Source organism: Eleutherodactylus coqui, chromosome 6 (genome assembly GCF_035609145.1).
Source record: "Eleutherodactylus coqui strain aEleCoq1 chromosome 6, aEleCoq1.hap1, whole genome shotgun sequence".
Classification (NCBI taxonomy): Eukaryota; Metazoa; Chordata; class Amphibia; order Anura; family Eleutherodactylidae; genus Eleutherodactylus; species Eleutherodactylus coqui.
This window is the reverse complement of record NC_089842.1, coordinates 93,778,420-93,805,095: the sequence shown is the minus strand read 5'-3', so window position 1 is coordinate 93,805,095 and position 26,676 is coordinate 93,778,420. Positions and strand designations below refer to the sequence as shown.

Sequence of the window (26,676 nt, the reverse complement as noted above, 5' to 3'; positions counted from 1 at the left end):
GGCTGAGCGCTCAGCCAATGACAGATAGCCCTTAGCTATTCATTCATGAATAGCAATATCTTAGCATGAGTAATTTTTTCTTTCTTTTTTTTACCACTTATTGATGATTATCGGGGAAGGGCTTATATTTCAACCCCTTCCCCGATAATCATACTGCAGGGCTTGGCAGAAAGCAGTGCTTTCAATGGGATCGGCAGCAGTGAGGATTCCATTGAAAGTAATGGGATAGAATGCCGCGGACTTCTGCCACAGCTGTGACAGCTGTGGCAGAGGATTCATTTATCCCCGCGGGAATGAAGGAAACTCCTGCCACAGCTGTGACAGCTGTGGCAGAGGATTCATTTATCCCCGCGGGAATGAAGGAAACTCCTGCCACAGCTGTGACAGCTGTCACAGCTGTGGCAGAAGTCCGCGGCATTCTCCGTCTCTTTTCAATGGGGCTACCGCTGCTGCCGTTGGCACCATGGAAAAGACTGGCGATATGCCGGCGTGATGCCGTTTTTTTTTTTCTTGCACTGCGCTGCGAGACTTTACCTTTACTCTCGCAGCATAGTGGAGAAAAAAAACGTCAGTGGGTGTTCACCCTTGCAAGCTTGAAGTTGTTATAAGACCGGCTGATTTGTACACAGCTTTCCTGGGCTTCTGCACGCATGCGAAGCAAAAGCTCAAATCACCACCTTTTTTTAGCTATAGATGTCACAATATTTTCAAGGGGTGTAATTTAGCACTTCCGTGCTAATGGCTAGTTTACATTGCCAGTGAAACAGAGTCATTGTTTAGCAGCGCTCCCTGCTGCTAAACTCCCCCCCTCCCTTTTTCTGCTCCCATTGGAATCTCCAGTGTTTTGCCGTAAAAAGATAGGTCAAGTGAAATATCAACGTAAACAAAACTCATAGGAAACTACTGGTTCTTTTAGATGCAATTTTTTTTTTGACGTACCTATTCCTCGCCAAAACAATGTTGGTGTGAAAGAGGCTTTAAGCTTCATTCCAAAACACAAGCAAATGCCAAAACAAGAAATAGTAGCAATAAGCAAAACCATGTCCTGACACTGATAACAGAGGGAAAAACCTTTTTATGACATAAAAATTGTTGCAAAATTTGTCAGAAGTTCGCCTTGCACAAGAATTTTGGGACTTTTTGACAGACATGCCGTGCTACGCCACTTTCCCAAAAAGAGACGTGGATCCTAGCTGGTATAGATTTCTGTATAGGGCGCACAGAGTAACTGAGTTGTGCCTAATTTATGAAGAGGAGTGTATGAAATGCCAGTCTTAATAAATTTCCCCCTTGGTTTCGTCATCGTTGTCCTAGTGTTGGTTTTATGTTTTTTAATGTTTGCTGCTATTTGTAAAAAAAATGTAATCCTGTACAACCCATTTAATTCCTTGATTGTACTAATATTAGATAAATTAGATTAAAAGCACTACCAATCTAGATGTATACATTCTTTCTTGAACTGTTAGGCCAGTTTCACACGAGTGTACGGAAACACGTCCATAATAAGGATCCATATTACAGATGACATTATAACCGTATGTTATCAATATTTTAATCAGTATTTCCCTCTGTATATTTCAGTTCACCACCACCACAGTGACGTCACTCTGAATGGATCGCTGGCTAAGCATATGTGGTCAGCGTTCCATTCCTTTCAATATGGCAGATGGAAATACCCAAGTGGATGCTGCTCCTATTGAAAGTGTAAGGGTTGTGCTGGCTGGGATCTGTTGTACCACATAATTTTCTAACAGCACAGCCCCACAGGTGTGGAATGACTGAGCTGGCTGTGTGTTGTGTTCTCCTTCTAGCCAATCACCACAGTCTGGTTGCAGATAAATATCCTCCCTCTACAAGAGGAAGCTGGTTTCCCTTCACTCTAGGGTTTGTTGGTTTTGCATGCCTGTTCATGTGTTATTTGGGTGAACAGGGGCTAGTCCAATGTTTGTGCAGGTAGCCAGACATTAGGTATGGACTGTCCTGTTCTGTGTATAAGGTGTGAACAGTGTCATGTTCTGTATGTCTGTGCTGGTGGCTAAACATGAGGAGTGAACTGTTCTGTTCTATGTGGTTGTGTGTCTGGCATGCTAACTGTAGTGTGTTGCTGTGTGAGTTGTGTTCTGTGTTCCGGTCTGTTCTGGTTCCGTGTATTAACCCTTGAGGGATAGTGAAGACTGAGGTTCCAGCGTGGGGCCGCTTTTATCGAGGCGATCGCCTTGCTTATTAGGTAGGGTCCTTCTATTCTCCCTGCAGCTTGGGGTCAGTTGTCTTGCTAGTGTAGGGAGCCGCAAGACAACGAGGAGCCTTGATCACGGCTTGCGGGCTTAAGTATTTTGGCCAATATACGAACCAATACCTTGCAGTTTTATAACTAGAACACCTGCTTATGTGTACAGGTATGCATGGCGATTGTGTGTCGTTAGTCGGTTCCTGTTTGTATCTTATGCTAGTGCATCCAGTCTGAGTCCGTTTCCTGATACTGTTCCCGATGGTCCTTATCCCCTTCTGGGTCACGTTCATGTGGACCTGGTGTTTGTTTGCCCACATGAACATAATAGAAAGTGAATGGAATGCTGGTGCTCTTGCACGACCAGTGCATCATTCAGTCTCCTCCACACTGTGGGGGGTGCAGTAACCCCACAGTGAGGAGAATGTGGGGCACAGAACCTCCGTTCTTGAGATTGGCAGGGACCTCAGCCAGTTATCACCTATCCTATGGACAGGGAATAACTTGAAATTCAGTGCAAGACCTTAAATAGTCACATGTTCTTAGATTTATTTTCCTGGAATGGCTCGTAATTTTGTCATTTTCATGAGAGATATCCCTTGAGTAGTGCAATATATTCTTAAAATACAAGCCCATAACAATGTACCGTGTTTTACTGTACTCAGTTGTAGTGCTCGGTAACCGCAGCGTTCTATGGAAATGTATGCACATCAAAGGGCGGCAGAATGGTGGTTAAGATGAGAGGGTGATGAGGTCAGTCTTAAGTGCAATACGAAAAAAGGGGTCATGAGCTATCAAAGATGATCTCAAACAAGGTAGAAGAACGCAAGAAATCCCCCAGAGATCACTTTTTACATTACTTTGCTGTCCTATCTCTGTGACTTTTAACATTGAGCTGCTAGAAAGATACTGGCCATAGGTGCGATAGCTGTTCATAAAGATGGACATATAAGTGGAACTTAATATGAATATAAGAAGAGTATACAAGGCTACATCTCTATTACATCTATAATCCTATTTCCATTTGCCCCATGTATATCTGTCATAATACAAGTAGCAGTGCCAGTTCTACATAGGTGTATAGGTGCAACAATTGCAGTGGGTCCTCTGTCTATACCACCTTCGGCTTGACATGTGCAGAGCACCTCTATCCAGATCACTATGCATTTTCCTACATCTTTTCCTCCTTGTCATGATTAGTTTAATACTCTGAAGCTGTATGATTTCTTGTGCTTACTTCTAAAGTTGGAGGAGCTTAACCCTTTATTAACCAGCCTACTTTGCACTTTAATGACCAGGCAATTTTTTCTTAGTTTTTTACATTGTTATGTTCCAAGAGCCATAGCATATTTATTGTTTTACGAAACTGATTTCTGTCTCCTAATGGCACCACTTTGTGGTACATGTAATGCATTGTTTAACCTAAAAAACAAAACAAAATTGGGGGAAGGGAGTAAAAAAAAATTTTTTTGTTTTTCGTTTACAGGGTTCAATGTATGGTGTAAATGAAATGTCACCTTTATTCTGCAGGTCAACACGATTACAGTGATACCAAATTTATGTATAAAACACTTATAGAAATAATTGCATTAGCATCGTTGCATTCCAAACACCTTTTTATCGTATTTATTGCAAGACAGATAGGCAAAAAACATAAATTTGGGTATTTTCTTTACAGCACGTACTGTGCAGCATAAATAATCTGCTAACTTTATTTGTTGTTTCTATACAATTACAGCAATACCAAATATATACATATATATACCGTATTTTCCGGCGTATAAGACGTCCTTTTAACCCTGAAAAATCTGCTCTGCAGTCGGGGGTCGTCTTATACGCCGGGTATACAGTGTCTGGGAAAAAAAATGAATACTCACCTCCCGCGGCGCTGCTGCAGGCTTTCCCCCGCCTACAGAAAGCTTATGCTCTGATTGGCTAACTTAGTCTGGCATTAGCCAATCACAGTCATTCGTGATGTCACTGATTGCACATCACGTGTAGAAAATTGCACATCATGTGCAGAAAAAAAATCGCGTGACCGGGTGCATTTGCACTCACATGTTCTATCATTTGCAGGTGCGGATTTTTTCCGCTTCTAAAAAATGGACATGTGACCGCTTTCTTTGGAAGGCATTGGTTCTAATAGATCCGTTTTGGAAACGCGCCTATACATGCGTGAATAATTTGCGCGTTTGACTGAGCCTGGCATTGTTTTCTACATTTTTTTTTAAACAACTTTAACAGTATGGGGGGGAAATAACAGACATAATATTTTTATAGTACAGGTCTTTATCAATGTGACAATGCATAATGTTCATTTTTTTCCATAACAAAGGGTGTTTGTAGGGAAACTGTATATTGTACACTTTTTTAAAATACACTTACTTTTTTTAACACATTTTTTGCCCCTTAAGAGGACTTGAAGATACAATCATGTGATCGCTGGTATATTACACTGCACTACTTATGTAGTGCAGTGTAGTGTACTTTTGACAGCTCAGCTATCAGACCCTGCTGAGTTGCTGTGTCTGATAGGTTCGCATGCCTGGAATATCCAAAAGGCTTCAACAGGCCTCAGGCTGTCATGAGAAGCCATCATCAGCCTGTGATTATATTACGAGGTGCCGATGAATGATAGGGAGAGCCCCCTCCCCTTGCCACCAGTTTACATGCTCCGCCGGAATGCTAGAGCAGGACCCCGACTGTCAGTGGACAAGGAACTCTAGCTCTTGTCAACATTGGACTCTTGTGCCGGCCTTAGGCTAGGCTGACGTTTAAAAAACATGTACAGCTGGACACTAAAGGGTTAAAACCTGCCTGTTTTGCCTTGTGTAACTGATAGACATTTCTGTAACCACTTAAGAAATTTATATGTTCTAATATTGTGGTCACCATGACAAGACGTCCTGTGGCTTCTAGGTAACCTCAACTTGAACCCCTTGAATGCATTATTAACTATTTAATATATATGCAGATATTGCAATAAATTTCTTATTAAAGCGGTTATCTAAAATAAAATACAGCCACGGATGAGAACTATATGTACAGAATATGTAAGCATTTAAAACTTAACATTTAATGGTATATTATTAAAAATAGATGTGGCTCAAGACATAAATGCATATATACAAGTAAGTGGAAATGCCTCACCCAATCTGATGTTTCGGTATACAGAGCATTATAAGGAGGATGATGGTCCACACAGCTGCAGGGACATTATGCTCACCCTAAGTAACCCAGTATCGTCTACCTATAAGGCCCTGATGCCTAACACAGGACGATCACCCTGACAAGAGCGACCCTGTCCAGAACTTGTCCCTATTGCCAGATGCCCTAAATATCCCTAAAGCGTGCTTACACTTTCATCCCTCTATGAAGGGTCTCCTCAGGAAACATATAGCCAAAGAAAAATGTACCGCAGAGTGTACAACATTGATGCAGGGTCCTGATGAAAAGTACTCCCATATCAAACAGGAAAACATAGGGCTCAAAAGACATACCAACTGTCCTAGGTAAATATGTGCCACATGAACATAGGCGATGGTGACACAGTTTATATACCCCCTGGTAATGGGCAGCCACCTATCTTATAAAACAATGTGGAGTGCCGATTAAAAAGCGCTTCTGCAACAATCAGGAGAAAAAAAGGCTCAATAAATATTCCCACAGTCCTAGGTAGGCATATACTCTATTGACCTAGGAAATGGTGACACAGTTTACATAAACCAGATAATAGGCGGCAGCCTGGCTTGTAGAATAAGCATTCCTAGTAAGACTACAGAAACAGTGAGTGCTATTGCCCCATGGTTTCGGACCATCACTTAATAGTGCCCAAACATACCACTATGTGGGAGGGATGTACAAGCCTGTCATGTAGGCAACACCCCTTCGCAAAAGTAAAAATAAGGAGATGGGCCAATCACACTTTTAATACCATTGTCAATTAGTAATATATCCCAATAATCCCGCCCCTCTCCATTCAGATAACACAGTGGCCGTTTACTACTGAACGGCTGCGATTTAAAGTGATCTTTTATGCTGCATAAACGATGAGCGATGAGCTTCATCATTCAGTTTAAACAGTGGCAGTTCTGTAGTGAACGACCACTGTGTTATCTCAATGAAAACGGGCGGCGGAGCGAAATCTCCTGCACTGCTCCACCCCCCTGCTGGCCACTCCATGAGCGAGACAGCTCTGCTAGCTCCCGTGCAGAAGCATGGGAGCATGGAAACACAGGGACGAGTGTCGGGTATCATTTGCTTGACATTCGTCCCGTGTAAAAGGACCTTTAGTCTATTAACCAGATCCTCCTTGCCAGATTTTAAAGATATCTTCAATATACCATGCCCACATCTCCACACTTTCAATACCAGGTATGCATTCCTCTCCAAAAACAATGGTCCCTCCCACCAGCCCAGGAGCAGGTTTGCATATGCAAGAGAACAAGGTGCCCCTATTGCAGTGCATCTGAACTGATGGTAGACTCTCCTGTTGAAAAGAAGGAGGTTCTTTGTAAGGAAGAACTCCAATAGGCATAGAACAAAATCATTGTGGGCACGGTAAAGACAACCACTCAAATTTTGAAGGTAAACCAGTGCCTTCAAGACCAATTGTAGGGCATAGACAAATACAGTGCTCACCCTCCATAGAGACACCCTCTATAATGCCAAATGTTCTTAAAACTCTATCATGATAAATGCCAATAGTTGGACCCAGGCTATTCACTCCAGATGCAATTGGTCTTCGACATAAATGGTTATAATCCTTATGTACCTTAGGTAGACAATAAAAAGTGGGCATCATAAGAGCGTGATATCCAGCTCCTCAATACCAATATGTGTTTGCAATCATGCTTAAGTCAAAATGATAATTAACTGCCCCAAATATTCCTGCATCGGAGGGGAATGCAGAACCTCAAAACCACCTCTATCAGCCAAGAGATCCTCATACACACCCTGATAGGCTGCTGAGTCCATCAAGACCACACTGGCCACCTATATCACTTTCTAAAAACATCTCAAAACATCAACCTTTTCCCTTTGAACATTTAAAGGGGGGCTGTCTCAAGTTGATGTTTCCCAGATGCTATGTATTTTGACAAAAAAAACAATAAAAGAAGAATTTCCAGGGAAGAAGGGGGTATCCTAACACTTATGTTCTTTAAATTTGTAAAGGGTCCTACCCCTGATCCTTAGAAGAGAAATGGATAAGTCATGGCTAGGATATGTCATCAGTGTCTGATCAACAGGGCTATTACCGCTATGATCCACAATTTAAAGTGGCAGCAACACTAGAAAAACATTGGGCCACTTCAAATTCATTGAAGGTGACATGATCAGTGATTGACAATAATGTCAACCATGCAGCTTTTGGAGAAAGCAATACAGAGTATTATTGTATCTTGATGCCACCGAAAGCTAGGGGTTTGACACGAGGAACGCCCGTGTCACACCCCTAGCTCCTGATTGGCGGATTTTCCAAGGCTGGTAGCAGCATTGTCAACATGGATGTTTGACTAGGCTGGAGGGTTAGCGTTGGTTGTCCTGTAAGGCTTACATAATATATAAGCCTCAAAGGAAAATGAACCCTCATCCTAACCCTCCAGACCAGGCAACACGAAATGCAGATGCTGCTGTTAAGGTGTCTCCTGCAGCGGCCACTGCCAGTGGGTCTTGAGCCGCCGATACCTGTCCTCGTGCCGCCGCCGCTGCTCCCTCCAGCGTCCGCTACCAGAGGCTGTGGTCCTGTCACCGGGGCTCCATCTCCATGTCCTCATGCTGCTGGCACAGTGTGTGCAGCTGTTGAGGCCGCAGCCTCTTCCGGGGCCACAGCCGCTGCGCGCCTCCTGCTGCAACTCCCTTTGCTCCAGGCACCGCCGCCCTAGCATCTAGTGATGCTGGCATCGACGCTGCCTCTAATAAAGCCACACATGCCCCTAGCCAATCACTAGCTGGGGGCGTGACTGCATGTCAAACTCCTGTATTATGTCGCCACCCCTAACTTCTGGTGGCGACATAATACAAGAATACCGCCATGCAGATCCAACAGGAGATAAAACGACACCTTGTTTTGTAGTCTGATCAGTTGGAATGCTGCTGCTTTCAGCCCTAGCAATTGGACAATGATACCATTTCCTAGTGGAATACCATCAATTTCTTTCCAGAGACAGCCCCTTAAAGGGTTAATATACAGTATATATCTAGATCTGGATATGATGTACTACAGTCTTGTAAATTCTTCTGTTGACTTTTTTGTCCTATTATTAATACAGCTGAAAACCTGAATGATTTAGTACACAGCACCCCCATGTACTGTTATAATCCCTAACAGTGCCCTTTCGTTATTCCGTTAATACAGGGTACAGTATGCTCCAATTGCGTATACACTGAAGCAGGCATCTCCACCACAGGGGACCCGAGACAGTGAAGAATAGGCAATCAAACTATAACTCATAGATGTATTATTTAACGGTGCAAAATCCACAGGTAGTAAAATCTCTATGTGTAGCTGTAAAGGTGCCAATTGCGGTTAGGAAAAATGTTATTTTGATGCATACGTTAATTTTTAAGCTACATATAACATTAAAGAGCATGACATCCCAAGTAATTCCCAACTGTTGGAGAAGGCAAATTATGGGAGGTTTGGGAAACACATTGTTACCATGCGGCGGTTGCTGGTCCTCCCAGGGCAGCGATGTGCGGGATCCTGCGGTCGGGGCGCGTGCCCCCGGCTTGTTGTCTGGCTGCCTGCGGCATGGGTGCCTGCCCAGCGTGGTACTGGTGGCACGCGGCACCATGCGCGCGCACCTGTGAGTGCAGCTGCCGTGCACGAGCTCCCTTTTATTATGTTCTGTTGGGAGTTGGCTGTCTCTCTTTCTCCGCCCCTGGGCGGAGACTTTCGTTTAAAGGTTGGGCAGTGACTTGCAATTACTGCCAGTTATTGGTTTCCCTCAGTGTGCTAGCTAGTCTGCCTCTGTTGGTCTCCTGCCTCTGTCATCTTGTCTGCTATACTTTGCTATTGTCCGCCAGGTTTCTTCATCTGCCTCAGTTCTGCTTTGTATTGTTCATTTTGGTTATTTACATCTGCCTTTTCTGTCGGTGTTCTACCCTTTCCATCCAGGTACGCCAGCGTACCTTTTTGGTCCCTACTGAGAGTAGGGACCGCCGCCCAGTTGCCCGCCTGGGCTTATCCAGGAGTGGAGGCAAGTAGGCAGGGACAGGGGTTGTGGGTGAGATCTAGGGCACCCGGGCTGGCATATCAAGGGTAGTATACCGTAACACACATGCCTGGGAGAAAGTGTTTGCAAAGCTGCAGGATTACTGCAGTCGCCAAAACAGTCTAGCAAATATCAGGGGTTACATTTGTCTTGACACCTTACTGTGTAGGTTTTTCTTACAGTTTAAGGAAACAGATGACTGAGGAGGAGGTGGGGAGCCAAGAGGTTGAGTTCAACATTTCAGAGTAGTAGGGAAGGGCTCCATCTGCAGTCAGTTGCCTTACAGCCAGACAGAGGTTAATGAGAAAGATGTCCATGCTATCCTAGGACATATATGGAATTCTTTATATATTTCTTATAGATTTGAGTATAATTTGAGACAGAGTAGGATCAAAGGAGGGGAGGATATTAAAAGTGGAATTGCAGAGCTTTTTCCCTTAATGACCAGGTATTGTGGAAGTAGCAGTTAGAAGATGATGGCACTAGTGTTGAGCAAACTGAAACAGTCAAACCTTATTTTTTATTGAACTTTTGCTAAAACCCAAACCTTGGAAAGTTTATCTAGCGAAACCGACTAGAAGAAGAAGCTGGCAGTGCTCAGAATTATTGCCTTGCAATGCTGGACTTCTGTATTCAAATCTGACCAAGAACAACATCTGCATGGAGTTTGCATGTTTTCCCTGTTTCATAATAATCACATTGTTGTATATAGCAATACCGTGTTTCCCCAGAAATAAGACCTATCCTGATGATAAAAACTACCCTGATTGTCAGGGGGTGGGGTTTAAATATAAGCCTTCCCCTGAAAATAAGCCCTAGCTACACTACATGGGGGAAAAAAGAACCTTGCAGGCACCGTCCCAATCCCTCTCACTGCTCTCCATTGGTTGCACGACCCCTGTTATGGACAAAGTTGCTGTGTTGCCCTAGCCTAAGGGTTTTAAAGTCTTACTTTAACCTCCACAGTCTTGCAATGTAAGTATGCAATCTGAGGCCAACAGCCACTGTATATTAACCAGTTCTTAAGGCAGGGAAATCAATCAGTGATTTATTCTCGTAATTAAGCCAGATAACACACAAAGAGCTCCCAGAAATGGAACTGTTTTTAGATGGTGAGAAAAAGTACTTTAGGTAATTGTTTTAGCTATCACTTGTAAATTCTCGAGAGACACGGAACAATCATTCTCTACAGAAGCGTGTTGCTTTTGCATATTAAAGGGTGATGATTCTCTTTCGTCCAGATGGCCACTTGTAAGCGTCCCTTGAGTTGTGCTTCCAATGCATTGTAACCCATGTTGTCTCTCATATTTGCAGTTTGTTTGTAATCGATAAGATATCACTCACATGATACACTTCCTCCGATCCTTACATTGATTTCTTAACCATTTCCAGTGGTGTATAGCATTTATATGGAAGCTACAGTACATCTTCCCCAAGTACTCATTCAATGCGAATGTAAGCTGCTTCTCCTGAAGAGTTAAACTGTTGCCATAGTTAAGGTTTGACTGCGAAATGCAACAACATTTGTGACAATTTGAATTGAGCATGCCTAGGAAAGGGATTCACTGATTTGCCGCTGCTGGGCCACTGAAAAGGATTTTCTGACTGTGTCACAGGGAGAATACAGGGGGCCAGTAAAGTGAACAGAGGTGTTGTCAGGTGGAGAGGACCGCCAGGAGAGGCAGCCTGCAGGACAACGGGACTATAGTAGGCTGAGCTGCAGGAGCTGCTGAAAAGACAATGAAGACTTTCATTGCTCAGTTGGAGACTGCCTGAATCTACCAAAGACCTACCACATAGTATGCCAAAGTAGAAGAGGAGCTACCGATCCTTGAGAGATGTTAGTTAAGAAACATAAGTAGATGAGTGTCTTCGTTTTGTAGGATTGTATGTTTTTAAGACACCACAAGACAACCATGCACCAGATATGTATGAATCACCCCACCCGAATCTTTAGAGACGAGCTGGCAGGTACTCGCATAAGGCACTACTCACTCGAGTAGTTTGCCTTAGCGAGTATACTCACTCATCTCTATTGGCAACCCTTTACTTATTTATTATGGTGTTGCATTTACAGCTGTTCCTTAATATTTTTGAGCAGGAGTGATACGTTACAGTAGATTATTGTTCTACAGGTTTTAGCTCATAGCAACCTATATTAAATAAATACTAACAGCAAAACTGATATCCTGTTTTATGACAAGTCCAAGGTGGAAAGGAGCAAGATATCAAGGAGATAATGTCCATGACATCCTGGATCCCTAATGTCCTGCACTTTAATCAGAGCTTACTGGGTGAATGGTACAGAAGAACAGAGGGCCCTACTCACAAGGGCTTACAGTATACAAGAGAAAGAGACAGTTGGCGCCAAAGGCATAACTTAAAGCTCATGAGCTCTGATGCAAAATCCATGACTGGGTCTCCACTATCGTGTGTCATTTATTACATTGATTTTTTTTCTTATGTGACAGAGTGACTATTGGGCCATCTTAGACACCAAGACAGGATGCAACTGCTACTTTTGAACCCTGTATAGCAATGCCCCTGGTAGATTAGGGTAATGCACAGTTGTAAAGTGGTAGCAGAGTTATTGCAGAATATCTGGATGATAGGAGAGTCTGATTTGTTGAGGGTAGTAAGTTGTAAAATATAGAAGAACCATGAAGGAATCTTTGAAGAGCTGATGGAAAAAACACTCAAGAGGAGGGCAAAGACGATGATCCTACAAGATCCAGAGCTTACTTGGAGGCTGATAGTAGGGATTGGGTCAGCGATGTATGAAGGTGTCAGGTTGTGGACTGTCTTGTATGTTATTATTGATATTTGTAAATTAATTATCTGGGTAATGACTAACACATGGGTAACCATGTATAAAATCTTTTTTCTTTAGTATTCACCAACCGTTCAAAGACATTTTTCTCTAATTTCATCTGTTAGCAGCAGTCCTTACTATAACATCTGTAGTGATCTAAGTTTGGTTCAATAGAACAAAAAAAGGTTGCGGCCATAATACAGACACAAAAAGCTGTTTATATTATACTCATCCGTAAACCTGCCCAACTATCACTCTTAGAGAACTAGAGACATGCCAAAAATTACAGCAGTTCCTATTGTTAGTCCTCAGGTAGATCACTACACAAAGTGTAGACTCAGTACTGAAAAGGTATACCCACTCCTGTCATAACTAATGATTGTCTAAATAGCAACTTCTATTGACACTGTGGATAGAGGAATTAATCTTCCGTGTAGAGACAGTGAACTTTCTTTGTCTTGCACCCAAAAATAATAAAAAAACACTTTGGATATATATTTTTTTAAGGCTCTCATACAAGTACAGGTCATTCTACATGTTCTAAGAATGAACGTATTCCATATTCTGCAACTATATTAGAATCTTCCATATGGTATGAGCCAAACATAGTTTTATATGACATGCAGTCATTTCTATAGATCTTCAGAGACCCTCTATATATGTGAACAGAAGATTAATGTAATACCTCACATAGTACAACTAGTATAATACATTCAGGACTAGGTGATATATGCATATACTCATATAGAAAGTGGAAATTCTACTTGCACACTGGTTAGAGTGAGCAAGTTTTCATTATATCAGATACGATCAATTTGTATTCTTTGCTGGGGTAATCCAAGAAAAGGTCATGAGCTCCTGGTAAGAAGACAGGCTTTAATATTCCATTTGCATAGAGACAATAGTTTCTAACCAGAAGACTCAGCACGCTGTGTGAAGAATGGCTTTTAAATGAAAAGTAATGATCTTATGCGCCTCATAAATGTTAATATTTACTCGGGATGAGAAAAATGTAAATTTTTGTTCTACTTTTACTTCTTTGTTTTATTTGTATAGTACTTTTGCTCTCATAAGGGATTACTTTATCTTAAAAGATGCTGAAAGGTAGAAATATAGGCTTATGTATTGTCATCATTCTAAGAAAAGAGGGCTACTGAGGTGACCAGAGAAGGAGAGGTAAGAGGCCCATCTAAGGTGCAGAAAATAATCCCTCAATGTATTCCTTTCAGCTAGATCACTTTTTAACCACCCTTTATATAGTTACTAGCTGATATACCCAGCTTCGCCCGAGTTAATTTGGTACTGGTGTTTATCTGGTGTTCACACGGAAAATCTTATGAAGTCGTGCTTACTTTAGAGATACCGGAAAAACATATATGTTCACCATTTTGCATAATTCTCTGCGTTACCCAGGAAACACCACGTGGAGGTAACCATGTGACGCTTACTTTATATAAAATGACATCAGGAAGTGAGAGAATTAGATTACGTACATAAAATTTGGACACTAATTCTTTTGCGCATAGAATTGAATAATCAAGTTGAGACCCATTAACTTTTCCTATTTATGACATAATCAATGCTCGTGCCAAATTTCCCGTTTCTATGACACCGGAAAGTTAAAAAATTACATTCCGCACGTAAAATTTGGACGTTAATTCTTTTGTGCTAGAATTGAATAATCGAGTTGGGACCTATGAACTTTTCCTATTTATGACATAATCAATGCTCGTGCCAAATTTCACGTTTCTATGACACCAGAAAGTGAGAAAATTAGATTCTGTACGTAAAATTTTGGACGCTAATTCTTTTGCGCATAGAATTGAATAATCGAGTTGGGACACATTAACTTTTCCTATTTATGACATAATCAATGCCCGTGCCAAATTTCATGTTTCTATTACATTGGGAAGAGAGAGATTTAGATTATGTACGTAAAATTTGGACGCTAATTCTTTTGCGCATAGAATTGAATAATGGAGTTGGGACCCATTAGCGTTTCCTATTTATGACATAATCAATGCTCGTTCCAAATTTCACGTTTCTATGACACCGGAAAGTGAGAAAATTAGATTCCGTACGTAAAATTTTGACGCCAATTCTTTTGCGCTTAGAATTGAATAATGCAGTTGGGACCCATTAGCGTTTCCTATTTATGACATAATCAATGCTCATGCCAAATTTCACGTTTCTATGACACCGGAAAGTGAGATAATTAGATTCCGTACGTAAAATTTGGACGCTAATTCTTTTGCGCATAGAATTGAATAATCGAGTTGGGACCCATTAACTTTTCCTATTTATGACATAATCAATGCTCTTGCCAAATTTCGAGTTTCTATAACACCAGGAAGTGAGAGAATTAGATTCCGTACGTAAAATTTGGACGCTAATTCTTTTGCGCATAGAATTGAATAATCGTGTTGGGACCCATTAACTTTTCCCATTTATGACATAATCAATGTTCGGGCCAAATTTTAAGTTTCTATGACATTGGAAAGTGACAGATTTAGATTACGTACGTAAAATTTCGACGCCAATTCTTTTGCGCTAGAATTGAATAATCGAGTTGGGACCCAATTACTTTTCCTATTTTGGAGATAATCTATGCTTGTGCCAAATTTCATGTTTCTACAACATCGGGAAGTTGGAGAACTTTTGGCGAGTCAGTCAGTCAGTGAGTGAGTCAGTGAGTCAGTGAGGGCTTTCGTCTTTATATATATAGATTGCCTATATGTACATTAGTTAAGGAATCTTGCAAAAGCTATATTACTTTTAATGCAATGCCTAGTCAAAATCATATATAAAAATGCATTACAATGAAGGTCCTTAAAGGAGAAGAGATGGCACTTATGATGGCGTTTTATGATGTACACTACCGTTGAAAAGTTTGGGGTCACCCAAACAATTTTGTGTTTTCCATGAAAAGTCACACTTATTCACCACCATGCGTTGTGAAATGAATAGAAAATAGAGTCAAGACATTGACAAGGTTAGAAATAATGATTTGTATTTGAAATAACATTGTTTTTACATCAAACTTTGCTTTCGTCAAAGAATCCTCCTTTTGCAGCAATTACAGCATTGCACACCTTTGACATTCTAGCTGTTAATTTGTTGAGGTAAGCTTGTGAAATTGCACCCCACGCTTCTAGAAGCATCTCCCACAAGTTGGATTGGTTGGATGGGCACTTCTGGCGTACCATACGGTCAAGCTGCTCCCACAACAGCTCAATGGGGTTCAGATCTGGTGACTGCGCTGGCCACTCCATTACCGATAGAATACCAGCTGCCTGCTTCTGCTGTAAATAGTTCTTGCACAATTTGGAGGTGTGTTTAGGGTCATTGTCCTGTTGTAGGATGAAATTGGTTCCAATCAAGTGCTGTCCACTGGGTATGGCATGGCGTTGCAAAATGGAGTGATAGCCTTCCTTATTCAGAATCCCTTTTACCCTGTACAAATCTCCCACCTTACCAGCACCAAAGCAACCCCAGACCATCACATTACCTCCACCATGCTTAACAGATGGCGTCAGGCATTCTTCCAGCATCTTTTCATTTGTTCTGCGTCTCACAAACGTTCTTCTTTGTGATCCAAACACCTCAAACTTGGATTCATCCGTCCACAACACTTTTTTCCAGTCTTCCTCTGTCCAATGTCTGTGTTCTTTTGCCCATCTTAATCTTTTTCTTTTATTGGCCAGTCTCAGATATGGCTTTTTCTTTGCCACTCTGCGCTGAAGCCCAAAATCCCGCAGCCGCCTCTTCACTGTAGATGTTGACACTGGTGTTTTGCGGGTACTATTTAATGAAGATGCCAGTTGGGTACCTGTGAGGCGTCTGTTTCTCAAACTAGAGACTCTAATGTGCTTATCTTCTTGCTTAGTTGTGCAACGCGGCCTCCCACTTCTTTTTCTACTCTGGTTAGAGCCTGTTTGTGCTGTCCTCTGAAGGGAGTAGTACACACCGTTGTAGGAAATCTTCAATTTCTTAGCAATTTCTCGCATGGAATAGCCTTCATTTCTAAGAACAAGAATAGACTGTCGAGTTTCAGATGAAAGTTCTCTTTTTCTGGCCATTTTGAGCGTTTAATTGACCCCACAAATGTGATGCTCCAGAAACTCAATCTGCTCACAGGAAGGTCAGTTTTGTAGCTTCTGTAACGAGCTAGACTGTTTTCAGATGTGTGAACATGATTGCACAAGGGTTTTCTAATCATCAATTAGCCTTCTGAGCCAACGAGCAAACACATTGTAGCATTAGAACACTGGAGTGATAGTTGCTGGAAATGGGCCTCTATACACCTTTGTAGATATTGCACAAAAAACCAGGCATTTGCAGCTAGAATAGTCATTTACCACATTAGCAATGTATAGAGTGCATTTGTTTAAAGTTAGGACTAGTTTAAAGTTATCTTCATTAAAAAGTACAGTGATTTTCCTTCAAAAATAAGGACATTTCAATGTGACCCCAAACTTTTGAACGGTAGTGTACATAAGTGGTCTGTACTCAACAAGGCTTCCAGTTTTGGAAGAAGAGATGTAACCTGAAGCTTCTGTGCCCCTTTGTAAAATTTCTGCCAGACCCCATTTATCATGCATTCTTTATAATATTAATCTCCTCAGATTGGGCACAGGGACTTTTTGATCTCCTTAAGCTAAAGGACCCAGTTGTGACTTTGATCTCTGCACCAGCTATACTTACGCTCCTATTTTAAAGGCCTCCACTGTATGTAACACATGGTATCTTGCTCTTTTTTTGGCTCATTTATTGGACTTTGTGGCTAGGTTTATGTGCTGTTGTAACATACAGCAGGAGAGACACCTGGTAAAGCCATATGCAGTTGGCAGCCTTGAAGTGAGATTTGTACTATCAGTGACTTTGTGGCTAGCATTGATCAATAAAGCTCATTGATTAGGATGAGAAACTTTTTGCCAACTGCATTGGATGTAAAATAGTTTGAACTATACTATTACATGGTGTCAAGTTTTAAATGTTAAAGGCATAAACTCTTAAAGGATTACATGTTCTTTATAAGGCTACCTAAACACAGGTGAGCCTTGCATTACGATCCTCTCGCACGAGTTTCATGTGAGATAGAGGATCAGAAGTGTTTCACACTGATTTCAATGGGGAACCTTGCATCGCACTCACATACACATCTCACAGCATGCAAGAGCCATGCAATGCATCATAGGCCCATTGAAATCAATGGGCGATGCGTTCTGAGGAGTGCAATAAGATATACATAAGCGATGTTTTCGTGGCATGTCCTATGACTCCATTTAAAAGCATAGGGCTCATATTCATGTGAGATTTGCACATCTTGCAACTCACAACTCTTGCGCAAGTTTCTCAGTCGTGTGAAAACGACCTAAGGCCTCGTTCAGACGAGGAATTCTGAGGTGAACGAGCTGCTTCATGCGCCACGCTGCAAGCAGAGTGCTACTGCAGCTCCCATAGTCTAATAGGAGCCTGTGGTCAGCACACTGGACAGCGCCATAGCACAGAGCTGACAGGTCAGTCGGCACTCACTGTCCTATCGTTTTTACCAGCTGTGCGCGCTGGTGAGTGCCTCCACAGCAACCTATTGGTTGCTATAGAAGTGTGGTTTACACGCTGCTGTTGCAGTGTGTAAACCACGCTTGTCTGAATGAGGCCTGAGCCTGTGGACTTGTACATGATTATTTATGTAAAATGGACAAGGTGGACTTTTTTGCCATATGATGTGTGGTAATATTCCTAACATTATTCCTACTAACTCTTCTTTCTTTCAGATGTCTCTGTCAGTCTTCTATCAGTCATTGTCACTTTCTGCGGAATAGTTCTCCTTGGAGTCTTGCTCTTTGTCTCTTGGAAATTATGTTGGATTCCATGGAGGGACAAAGGTTCTACTCAGAAGAAGGATCATGGACACCATGGCCACCTCCACCACTCCCACTATGGGGACTTATTGGTGGAGCGTGTGGAGCTTGGACAGGAGATGCCAGAACGTTCTTATTTAGACATGGACTCTTACCCAGAAGCCAACATTAAAATAAGTCAGACATCTCCTGACATACCAGTTGACAGCCAGGGTGTGGCCAAGGAATCTCAGATGCCTTATGCACAGTCACACCAGCAAGTGGCTAATATTGCTCCGAGTCCGAGGTAAGAATTCTGTCACTGCCACATTTTTCGCATTATTGCATGACTTTTGTATCCTCTTTTTATGTTTCTCATTGGGACAAATGTTAAGACTATGACAATTAAAAACAGAGCAGTTTATGGTCAATCATAAGGTGACCTTCAGTCATTCATTCTCATACCATTTCCATAGCAAATCCATATGAATATTTTGTAATTAACTCTTTGTATATTGTACAGCATGTAAGGGTCCTTTTACATGGGCTGACTATTGGATAAAAAATTGCTCAAACAAGTCATTTTAACTGATAGTTGGCCTGTGCAAAACCGAAACCCGACAGGGTACTGAAGGAGAAATGGCTTATTAGTCGCTTGCTAGTTGATTAGTTTCAGCTCACTGAAAGGAAGTGTCTAATGAGGGACATCTCGCTTAATGTAAACAGGCAGTTGTTCATCTATGAATGACTGCCAGTTCACTGTGAATGAAGGAAGGTGGCCGGAAGAGATCTCCAGCATACTTCACATCCATTCACCGAATGTCTATCATTCCTGTTTGAAAACACCGGAGTCAGGAAGGAATTTTTCCTTCCAAAGGGGCTCAATTATCTTCTGCCTTATTGAGGGGGTTTTGCCTTCCTCTGGATCAATAAGGGGAAGGTGGGGGTGGGAACAGGCTGAACTAGATGGACATGGTCTTCTTTTAGCCTAACATACTATGTTACTAAGTCATACTGTGAAAAAGTATCTTAACTCTTCCCCCTTGCCTAACCATTGATAAGGGGGCAATCATTGCACTTCTCCAAAGGTACGGTCCTTCCTACTGATATTATTGTTTTAACATATACTTGATTTCTTCATGAAAAAACAATATCGGAGCATCTCTTCTTAGGACTCTGTGTTGTTCTTTTTCTCTGTTATTCCTCTTGGAAGTATATAAATTGTCAACTAGGTGTTACCATTCCCCTTATCCATACGTTCTGTGCCTACACAGTTGGCCACTGTCATTGATTTGAGACACACCTCACTAACAAAGGGATAGCAACACCTTGTTGTCAATTTATACATTTCCAAGAGTTCTAAATGAAGAATGGAACACATTGATTGGACATATCTACTGTCATTTGTCTCTTAATGCATTTTAGATTTCAATTATCTGAATGCTTTAGTTTGCATCTCCTCTCTCCCCATAATATCTGATATTATTTATGCTACATCTCCCAGTAGAATTCCTCTAACACATCAGCTCTTGTTTTCTTAGTAGGTTTTTGGCTGCTGTCTCACATTGGCACTGTTTAAAGTTTACCGCACACATATAAAATTAAATATACAGCACTTTTATTACTAGACCTCTGGGAGATTTCTGAAAGTCTCTCTTAATTTGAAGAGTTTCATTGACTTCTCTTGCATAAAATGCTAGATGTAATTCCATGACTGGATAATTATCTGTCCACTGGCTGCTTCTTATTAATTTTCATTAGCCTTATACGTCTCGCGAAAATAATGTTAACTTTTGTTGCACAGTGTGTTTTCATAAAATATTAACTTCTTCTAGGGCAGAGCAGATATCATATAATTATACACATAAGCCTACTGATCTGGATACACAGTGACTATTATTATAGACATGTAGCTCACTGATAGACATTTGCCTTTTCTTTTATTGCTCTTTAAACCATGCCATTATCAAATCATTTTCCACTTGATTACTGTGTACAATGTATTTAATAGCTATATTATTTCTTGAGGGTCACATTGGTACAGTTTTCGATATTGGACAACCTCTGTATGAAAGGGCTCTGATAGTGGAAATCTGGCACAATAACCAGGGAGCATGTAAACATAATTTTGTGATGACTCATGGCACCATTGTGCTGGGTATATCCCTACCCTTAATTACTAGCGCTTTATTTGTTAAATGATAGTGTTAGCGCAATTTTCGCTATTCGATATACTGTGGGTGCCATATTAGATAAGAATAATGTACAGGTCTGGAGAGCCTTTCAAAGACCACACATCTTGCATCATGTGTCCCAAAAGATTCTCCTTTTTATTTAGGCAGGTAAAAGTTTATATAAACTTTCAAATCAGGAAGTTAAGTAATTTAGGATACAGTTACATAATTTTGTGTGCTGATAGGTCATTCTCGGAGGGAGGTATTTGTGAGGTAGCTGTGAGATCATTCACCTGGGAGGAGCTTCCCTTGAGCATGCTCTATTCATTCTTGACTTGTTGTCCAAAGGAAATGATTCCTGTGTTTTCTCTCCAGCCAGCCGTTTCCTGTCCCTTTACACTAAAACATTCCTAGATAAGTTCTCTGCTGGTTAGAACCAGTTTGACCAGTTTATGGACACAAAGCACTGCGCCTTCGATTCTTGTGGAGGTGGGGGGTGTTCCCTTCCCCCAGAGGTTTAGATTAGAGACACAATATAGCATCTTCACAGCTGACAACAGAAAATACAGACAAAATGGCGAACCTCTCAGCCATCTACCACAATTGATTTCCAGTAAGCTATATGTGAGTAGTGAATGGGGCAGAACTGCAATACCAGACATGGGCAACTGTAGAGCTATTTTTTGGGGGATAGAAAGCAGCCTTTCTCTAGTCTCATACTTTTGAATAGGATGCTAGAGGTATAAAAATACACTCTATGGGGGTAGCAATAGGAGCAAAATCATAAAGTTATTATGCTATTGAAAAAGTATTGGATTTGTGGAACAGGGTTTTCAGCAGAGCAGCCTTATGACTGCCGTTGTACTTGGCAACAGATTAACAACCTCTGGGAGGAAACTATGAAGGTTCCCATTGAATTACAACAAGCAGAGAAAACAATGACAAATTGATGCAGAAAATATATATGAAAAAATTGCATAAATTTTCATTATACAATGAATAGACTTTATTGAAAGAAAGTCTAATACCGCTTTAAGACTCATCAACAGAGCCAGGATTTAGACATCATCAGAACCGGGTCACTGGAGATGTAATTTGCATTGAGCCACAGTGAAATAATAGTTTAAACAATGGGACTGAGATGTGCCCCTCGAGTACTTGAAAGGTTTAAATATGCAAATCTCAGATATCATACACAATTAGTTTCATGTCAGTCAAGTGAACACATAGAAATAGGAATCCACATGGGGTTTCAGTGTGCTACAGAAAAAATCCTTGCATGCTTTCCCTGTATTTATATTGATGTGGCTGCAGATCCCATATGTAACATATGACATTGGAGGCCGAAAGGCTGTCCCACAGATAAATTACTGCATCTCTCCCAAGTGTCCCTCTTTTTGAGGGACGGTCTCTACTTTTGATCTAAGTCCCTCTTTTTGACCTTGGAAACAGATTTATATTAATAAATTTAATATATAGCTCAAAAACTATTTCAGTGGTTCCTCGCTGTATATTAGACCCCAATTGGGTATTATTCCATCATATGATAAAATTTGGATCTTAAAAAATTCCACATTTTCATGCCAATATTTAAATTTAAACAAATCAACTATATAGATCTGCATTGAGAAATGGATCTTTTTTCCACAATGATAAGTGTCCCTTTTTGACCGTCCAAAAAGTTGGGAGCTAAGTCTTATGAAAACTGCCTAAAAAACCTGCCTTTGTTACTAAGAGTGACCATTTACAGAACAATTTCACTTAACCAGAGCACTGAAAGAAATGAAAGCGACGCCTTGATTGGTTTCTATGGGCAACAAAGACCGTTCTTCATTTAGACAGTTTCATCAAACGTCCGCAAGTTTTCTAATTTACTCTTTTTATATAGTCACATCACGCAATTACTTTAGAGGGGTTTTCCCATTAAACTCATATAAGATCCATGTGGTTCGACTGCCAGGACCCTCAGGGAACGTCAGAATGAAAGTCCTTAAGTCTACCCTAGTGAATGAAGTGGTGGTGTGCATGTGTGACAACTGTTCCATTCACTGTGCTCGGCTATCTCCATTAGCCCCATAAAAGTGAATAGAGCGGTGGTCATACGCATGCATATGTGCATCACCACTACATCTACTATGGGGATTCAAAAAACCATCATTTTTGTGATCCCTGGCGCTCTGAGTAGTCAAACCCCAACCATCATACATTTATCACCTATCCTGTGGATAGATGATAGATGTGTTAAGTGTTAAAACTCCTTTAAGGGTGTATTTAGAAGAGCAATGCAAGTTGCGCTCAAAATTCCGGTGCACAAGTGGCATCACAGAGCACACGGACACTCCATCTGCGTAATTGTTAAGAACATATGTGGAAATATCGTCTTTGTAAATACGCCTTAAGTTAAAGGGGTTTTCCAGACTTTTTTATTGATGACCTACCCTCAGGATAGGTCATCAATAATTGTTTCGCTAGGGTTGTGCCTCAGGACCCTGAACAATCAGCTGTCACCAGCAAAATACACAGAGTATATAGCGGAAGTAGATCGCTCCAACCCCTGTGTGGCAGCCGGCAATGGTAATTGCAGATGTAGCTCTCATTAAAATCAGTGACCTGAGGGTAGGTCATAAATAAAGATTGCCTGGAAAACCCTTTTAATTATTTTTAGTACCCAGATCACAAATCTTGTCAAGAACTCCACAGTTATGCACCCTAAATACACTATTCCAAATACTTTATTATTCTATTGTTTGCTCTTGCATTGTTTTTAATGAAGACAATTAATGGAATGCCAGATAGGATTTCTTTAGGTCCACCAAAGATAGCCCCCTTCATCTATGCAGAACACATGCATGCCCACTTTTAACCCCTTCTCACTGCAGCCCTTTTTTTGTCATTTTTTCCTTCCCTATTTCAAGAAGTCTTAATTTTGTTTTTTTCCATCTTTCCGGTGATATAGATCTATAAGGGATTGTTCTTTGCAGGACAAGTTGTATTTTTCAGTGGTACCATTTAATATAACATAATTTATTGGAAATCTTTTAAAAATTTTAAAAAGTTAGTTAAAATAGGGAAAAAACGCAATTGTACCATATTTGTATTTTTGTTTTTTTATGGCATTCACAATGCAGTATAAATTATGTCCTGTCCCTTCTGTAGGTCAGTATGATTACAGCTATACAGGTGGTCCCCAACTTGCGAACAGGTTCCGTTCCGGGAGCCTGTTTGCAAGTCCATTTTGTTCGCAAGTCGAACAAATGGTAGTATGGAGCGGGATCGCGGGTGGATCCCGCTCCATACAACGTAGGGTGCAGGCTGTTCTTACAGCGGGCACCCGGCGGCAGCAGTTCCGACGAGCCGCGCCGCTTGTCAGAACTGCTAACACTTTAAATACCGCTCTGACAGCGGTATTTAAAGTGTTAACAGTTCTGATGAGCGGCGCGGCTCGTTGGAACTGCTGCCGCCGGGTGCCCGCTGTAAGAAACAGCCTGCACCCGACGTTCAGGGGGCCCGTACAGCGTCCCACGATGTAATCGCGGGACGCTGTGCGGTTGCTAGGCAGCCGGGGACCTCCTGAAAGGCCCCAGGGCTGCCTATGCAGAGTGTCCATCAAGCGCACAGCTTGATAGGCGCTCTGCATAGACAGCCCTAGCGCCTTTCAGGATGTCCCCGGCTGCCTAGCAGCCGCGATCTGACTGGACAGGCGTCTATCAGGCTTGATAGAAGCCTGCCCGGTCCTTGCACAGTATGATGTAATGCCATAGCATTACATCATACTGTGCAGAACAGATAGTTCGTATCTTGCGAAATTTGTAACTCGAATGTTCGCAAGTCGGGGACTATCTGTACCAAATTTATATAGATTTTTTTTATGTAGTACTACTTAAAACAATTTTTTTTTCTTTTTTACTTCCTTTTTTGAGCAATATTACTTTTTAATTTTTTTCATCAATGCGGTTCTGTGAGGTCTCATTTTCTGCGAGGTGACCTGTAATTTTTACCAATACCGTTTTGGGTACTGTAAATATGACTTTCTATTGAATTGTTTTCTTGGAGATAAGGAGACCAAAAAGCGCATTTCATTTTTCTTATGACAGTGCTCTTAAAATCCTTATTTTACGTAAACCATTTTTTTTTAGTTTCCATAGGGGACTTAAGCTTGTGATCGTTTGATTACTTATAGAGTATAATGCAATACTATAGTATTGCATCATGCTGCATTCTGACCAGCAATCTATATCTATTAAGACAAGCCACAAGTGTTTATTCATGGCAGCTCTGGGGGCCTTTGGAAGGCTTCAGGCTGCCGTGATACTCAGAGGGCACACCATGATCTTATAACGAGGGGTGGGGGACTTTGGGGGTATCACAGTAGCAACCCTCTGTAACTAAACAACAAATCCAATTCAAACATGGGCCTTTTGGCTTTCAAGCTGATTTCACATAAGCGTTCTTAGGATTCTGAGTATACAGTAGCTTGCCAAGTGAAAGACAACTATTACGTTGCTTCCCTCCCACACCAGTCTATCTTTCTATGACATTGTTATTCAGTGTTAAAGTCTGGGAACAGGTTACTACTGGTTCATCAAGGATTGCGCATATACCAGTGAGCACATACAGACTGGATATTCACCTTTTGGGTGAAATAGAACTAGAAATAAAGCACACCCTAGGGTCACCAGGGACTGGCTTTTATTGAATTTATCTTACATGCAATCGTAGCAAAAAATCAGCCATGAGAGGTGTGATTTTTATGAACTTCCTTTCTGAAGAACACTATAGTTAACCTCACCATAGCCTAAATCAGCGGACAACTAAAAGTACTTTTACATGGGGCCATTATTGCTCAAATTGTTTCTGGAAACAGGAAATTCGGGCGATAATTGTCCCCTGTAAATGTGGCCATCGGGCAGAGACCAGGCTGCCAATAGTAGAACTAGAACTCAAGCAGCTGTTGGGCTATGTAAGCAAGAGCCATGCAATGTTTGAGTGACTCATGTTTACTGTGAATGAAGGAGGGCAGGCCAGAGCGATTCCTTGACGCTCTGCCTCCATTCACTTGAAAGCGTGATAGTCGGGCAATAGTCCATGGAATGGCTGTCGATACTTATGCGCCCAACAGTCATCCCATATAAGGGTACCTTAAGAAGAATAAACTATATTTTACTTTTTCATTAGAAAGCAATTCCAATTAGAAACAGATTCCATTATTATAGATTCATTCCGGGCACCATTACTGCCAGACACTATATACAATTGTCTTTTATCCCGTTTTGCTGTTGACAGGCAACTTCAAGTATTCTTGTCTGGAAGAAAATAATGAGCTGAAATATTAATAGTCATTTTGGGACCAATACATGATACATCCAGCTGGGGATGACAACAAATAAGAGCATGAAACATTTTCGGCTTAAATTTGATGGGAAAATGTCTCGAGCTTCATCTGCTAAAGTGAAATTTCACTCAATTAGAGAAGGTTCTATAAATATTATTGTGAGTGGCTGGAATCCACCCACACATGTACACCTAGTTAAGGAACTCAACTACAGTATCTCCTACTCCTATTTGTTTTCCTAGGTCTCACCTATTTAAAGGATATTCCAATGATAGGGTCTTGGTAGAATCAATCCCATGATAGAAATATCAGTGATTGCCAAGTGTCATGTCACAATCAAGTAGGTTCTGACTGAGTTAGGTCTCCACAATGTCCTAGATGAGTACATACTATCACTTTCCTAAATGAGTAAGGATGTCTTTAAACGGGGCCACTATCGTCTGAATAGTCACTCGATAAAACAAATGTAAGTAACATTTCTGTGTGTTCACAGCTACTAGCCGGGTGACAAACAAGAATTGGTTTACTAGTCTTTAGTCACTCTGTTTCAGTTCACCTGAAAATAGTCACTGGTTGATAAACCCCTTAAGGATTGGGCTTAGTTTGGTACTTTAGAATGCAATGATTTTTTGGGTTTTTCATCTCCATTTTTTAAAAAACATAACTTTTTATTTTTCCTTCACCACCACCACCACTTACTGGAAACATTTGGGGGTAAATATAAAGTATTTTATAACTTTTTTTGGTGGGGAGAATAAGGTGGAACAACACATCAATGCTCACATTTATTTTTTAATTATAGTGTTCACTATTTGTAAGTGTGTGTGAAAGTTATTGTACAGGTTGTTACAGATGCGACACTTCCAAACAAGTACTTTTTCTATTTTTTTTAACAAGGAAGAAAAAAGTGTGTCTAGAAAGTTCTTTTTAATTAATTTTTACCTGGACTTTTTAAACTATTTTTAATTTTTACTACCTTTCTTTACATCCCAATAGGGGATTGTAACCTGTGATTTTATGATTCCTTAGATAATACACTACAGTACCTTTGTAAACAACCTACTGCAGTGT

General features: G+C 41.1%; 1 protein-coding gene across 1 annotated transcript in view; it reads left to right on the top strand.

Annotated features, from left to right (window-relative positions):
• Nucleotides 1-26,676, top strand: part of SYT3 (synaptotagmin 3) — a 223,008-nt gene that overhangs the window by 125,426 nt on the left and 70,906 nt on the right. Inside the window, exon 4 of the mRNA XM_066607182.1 lies at nt 18,034-18,406. Coding sequence (XP_066463279.1) covers nt 18,034-18,406 — 373 coding nt within the window. The remainder of the gene's footprint in view (nt 1-18,033; nt 18,407-26,676) is intronic.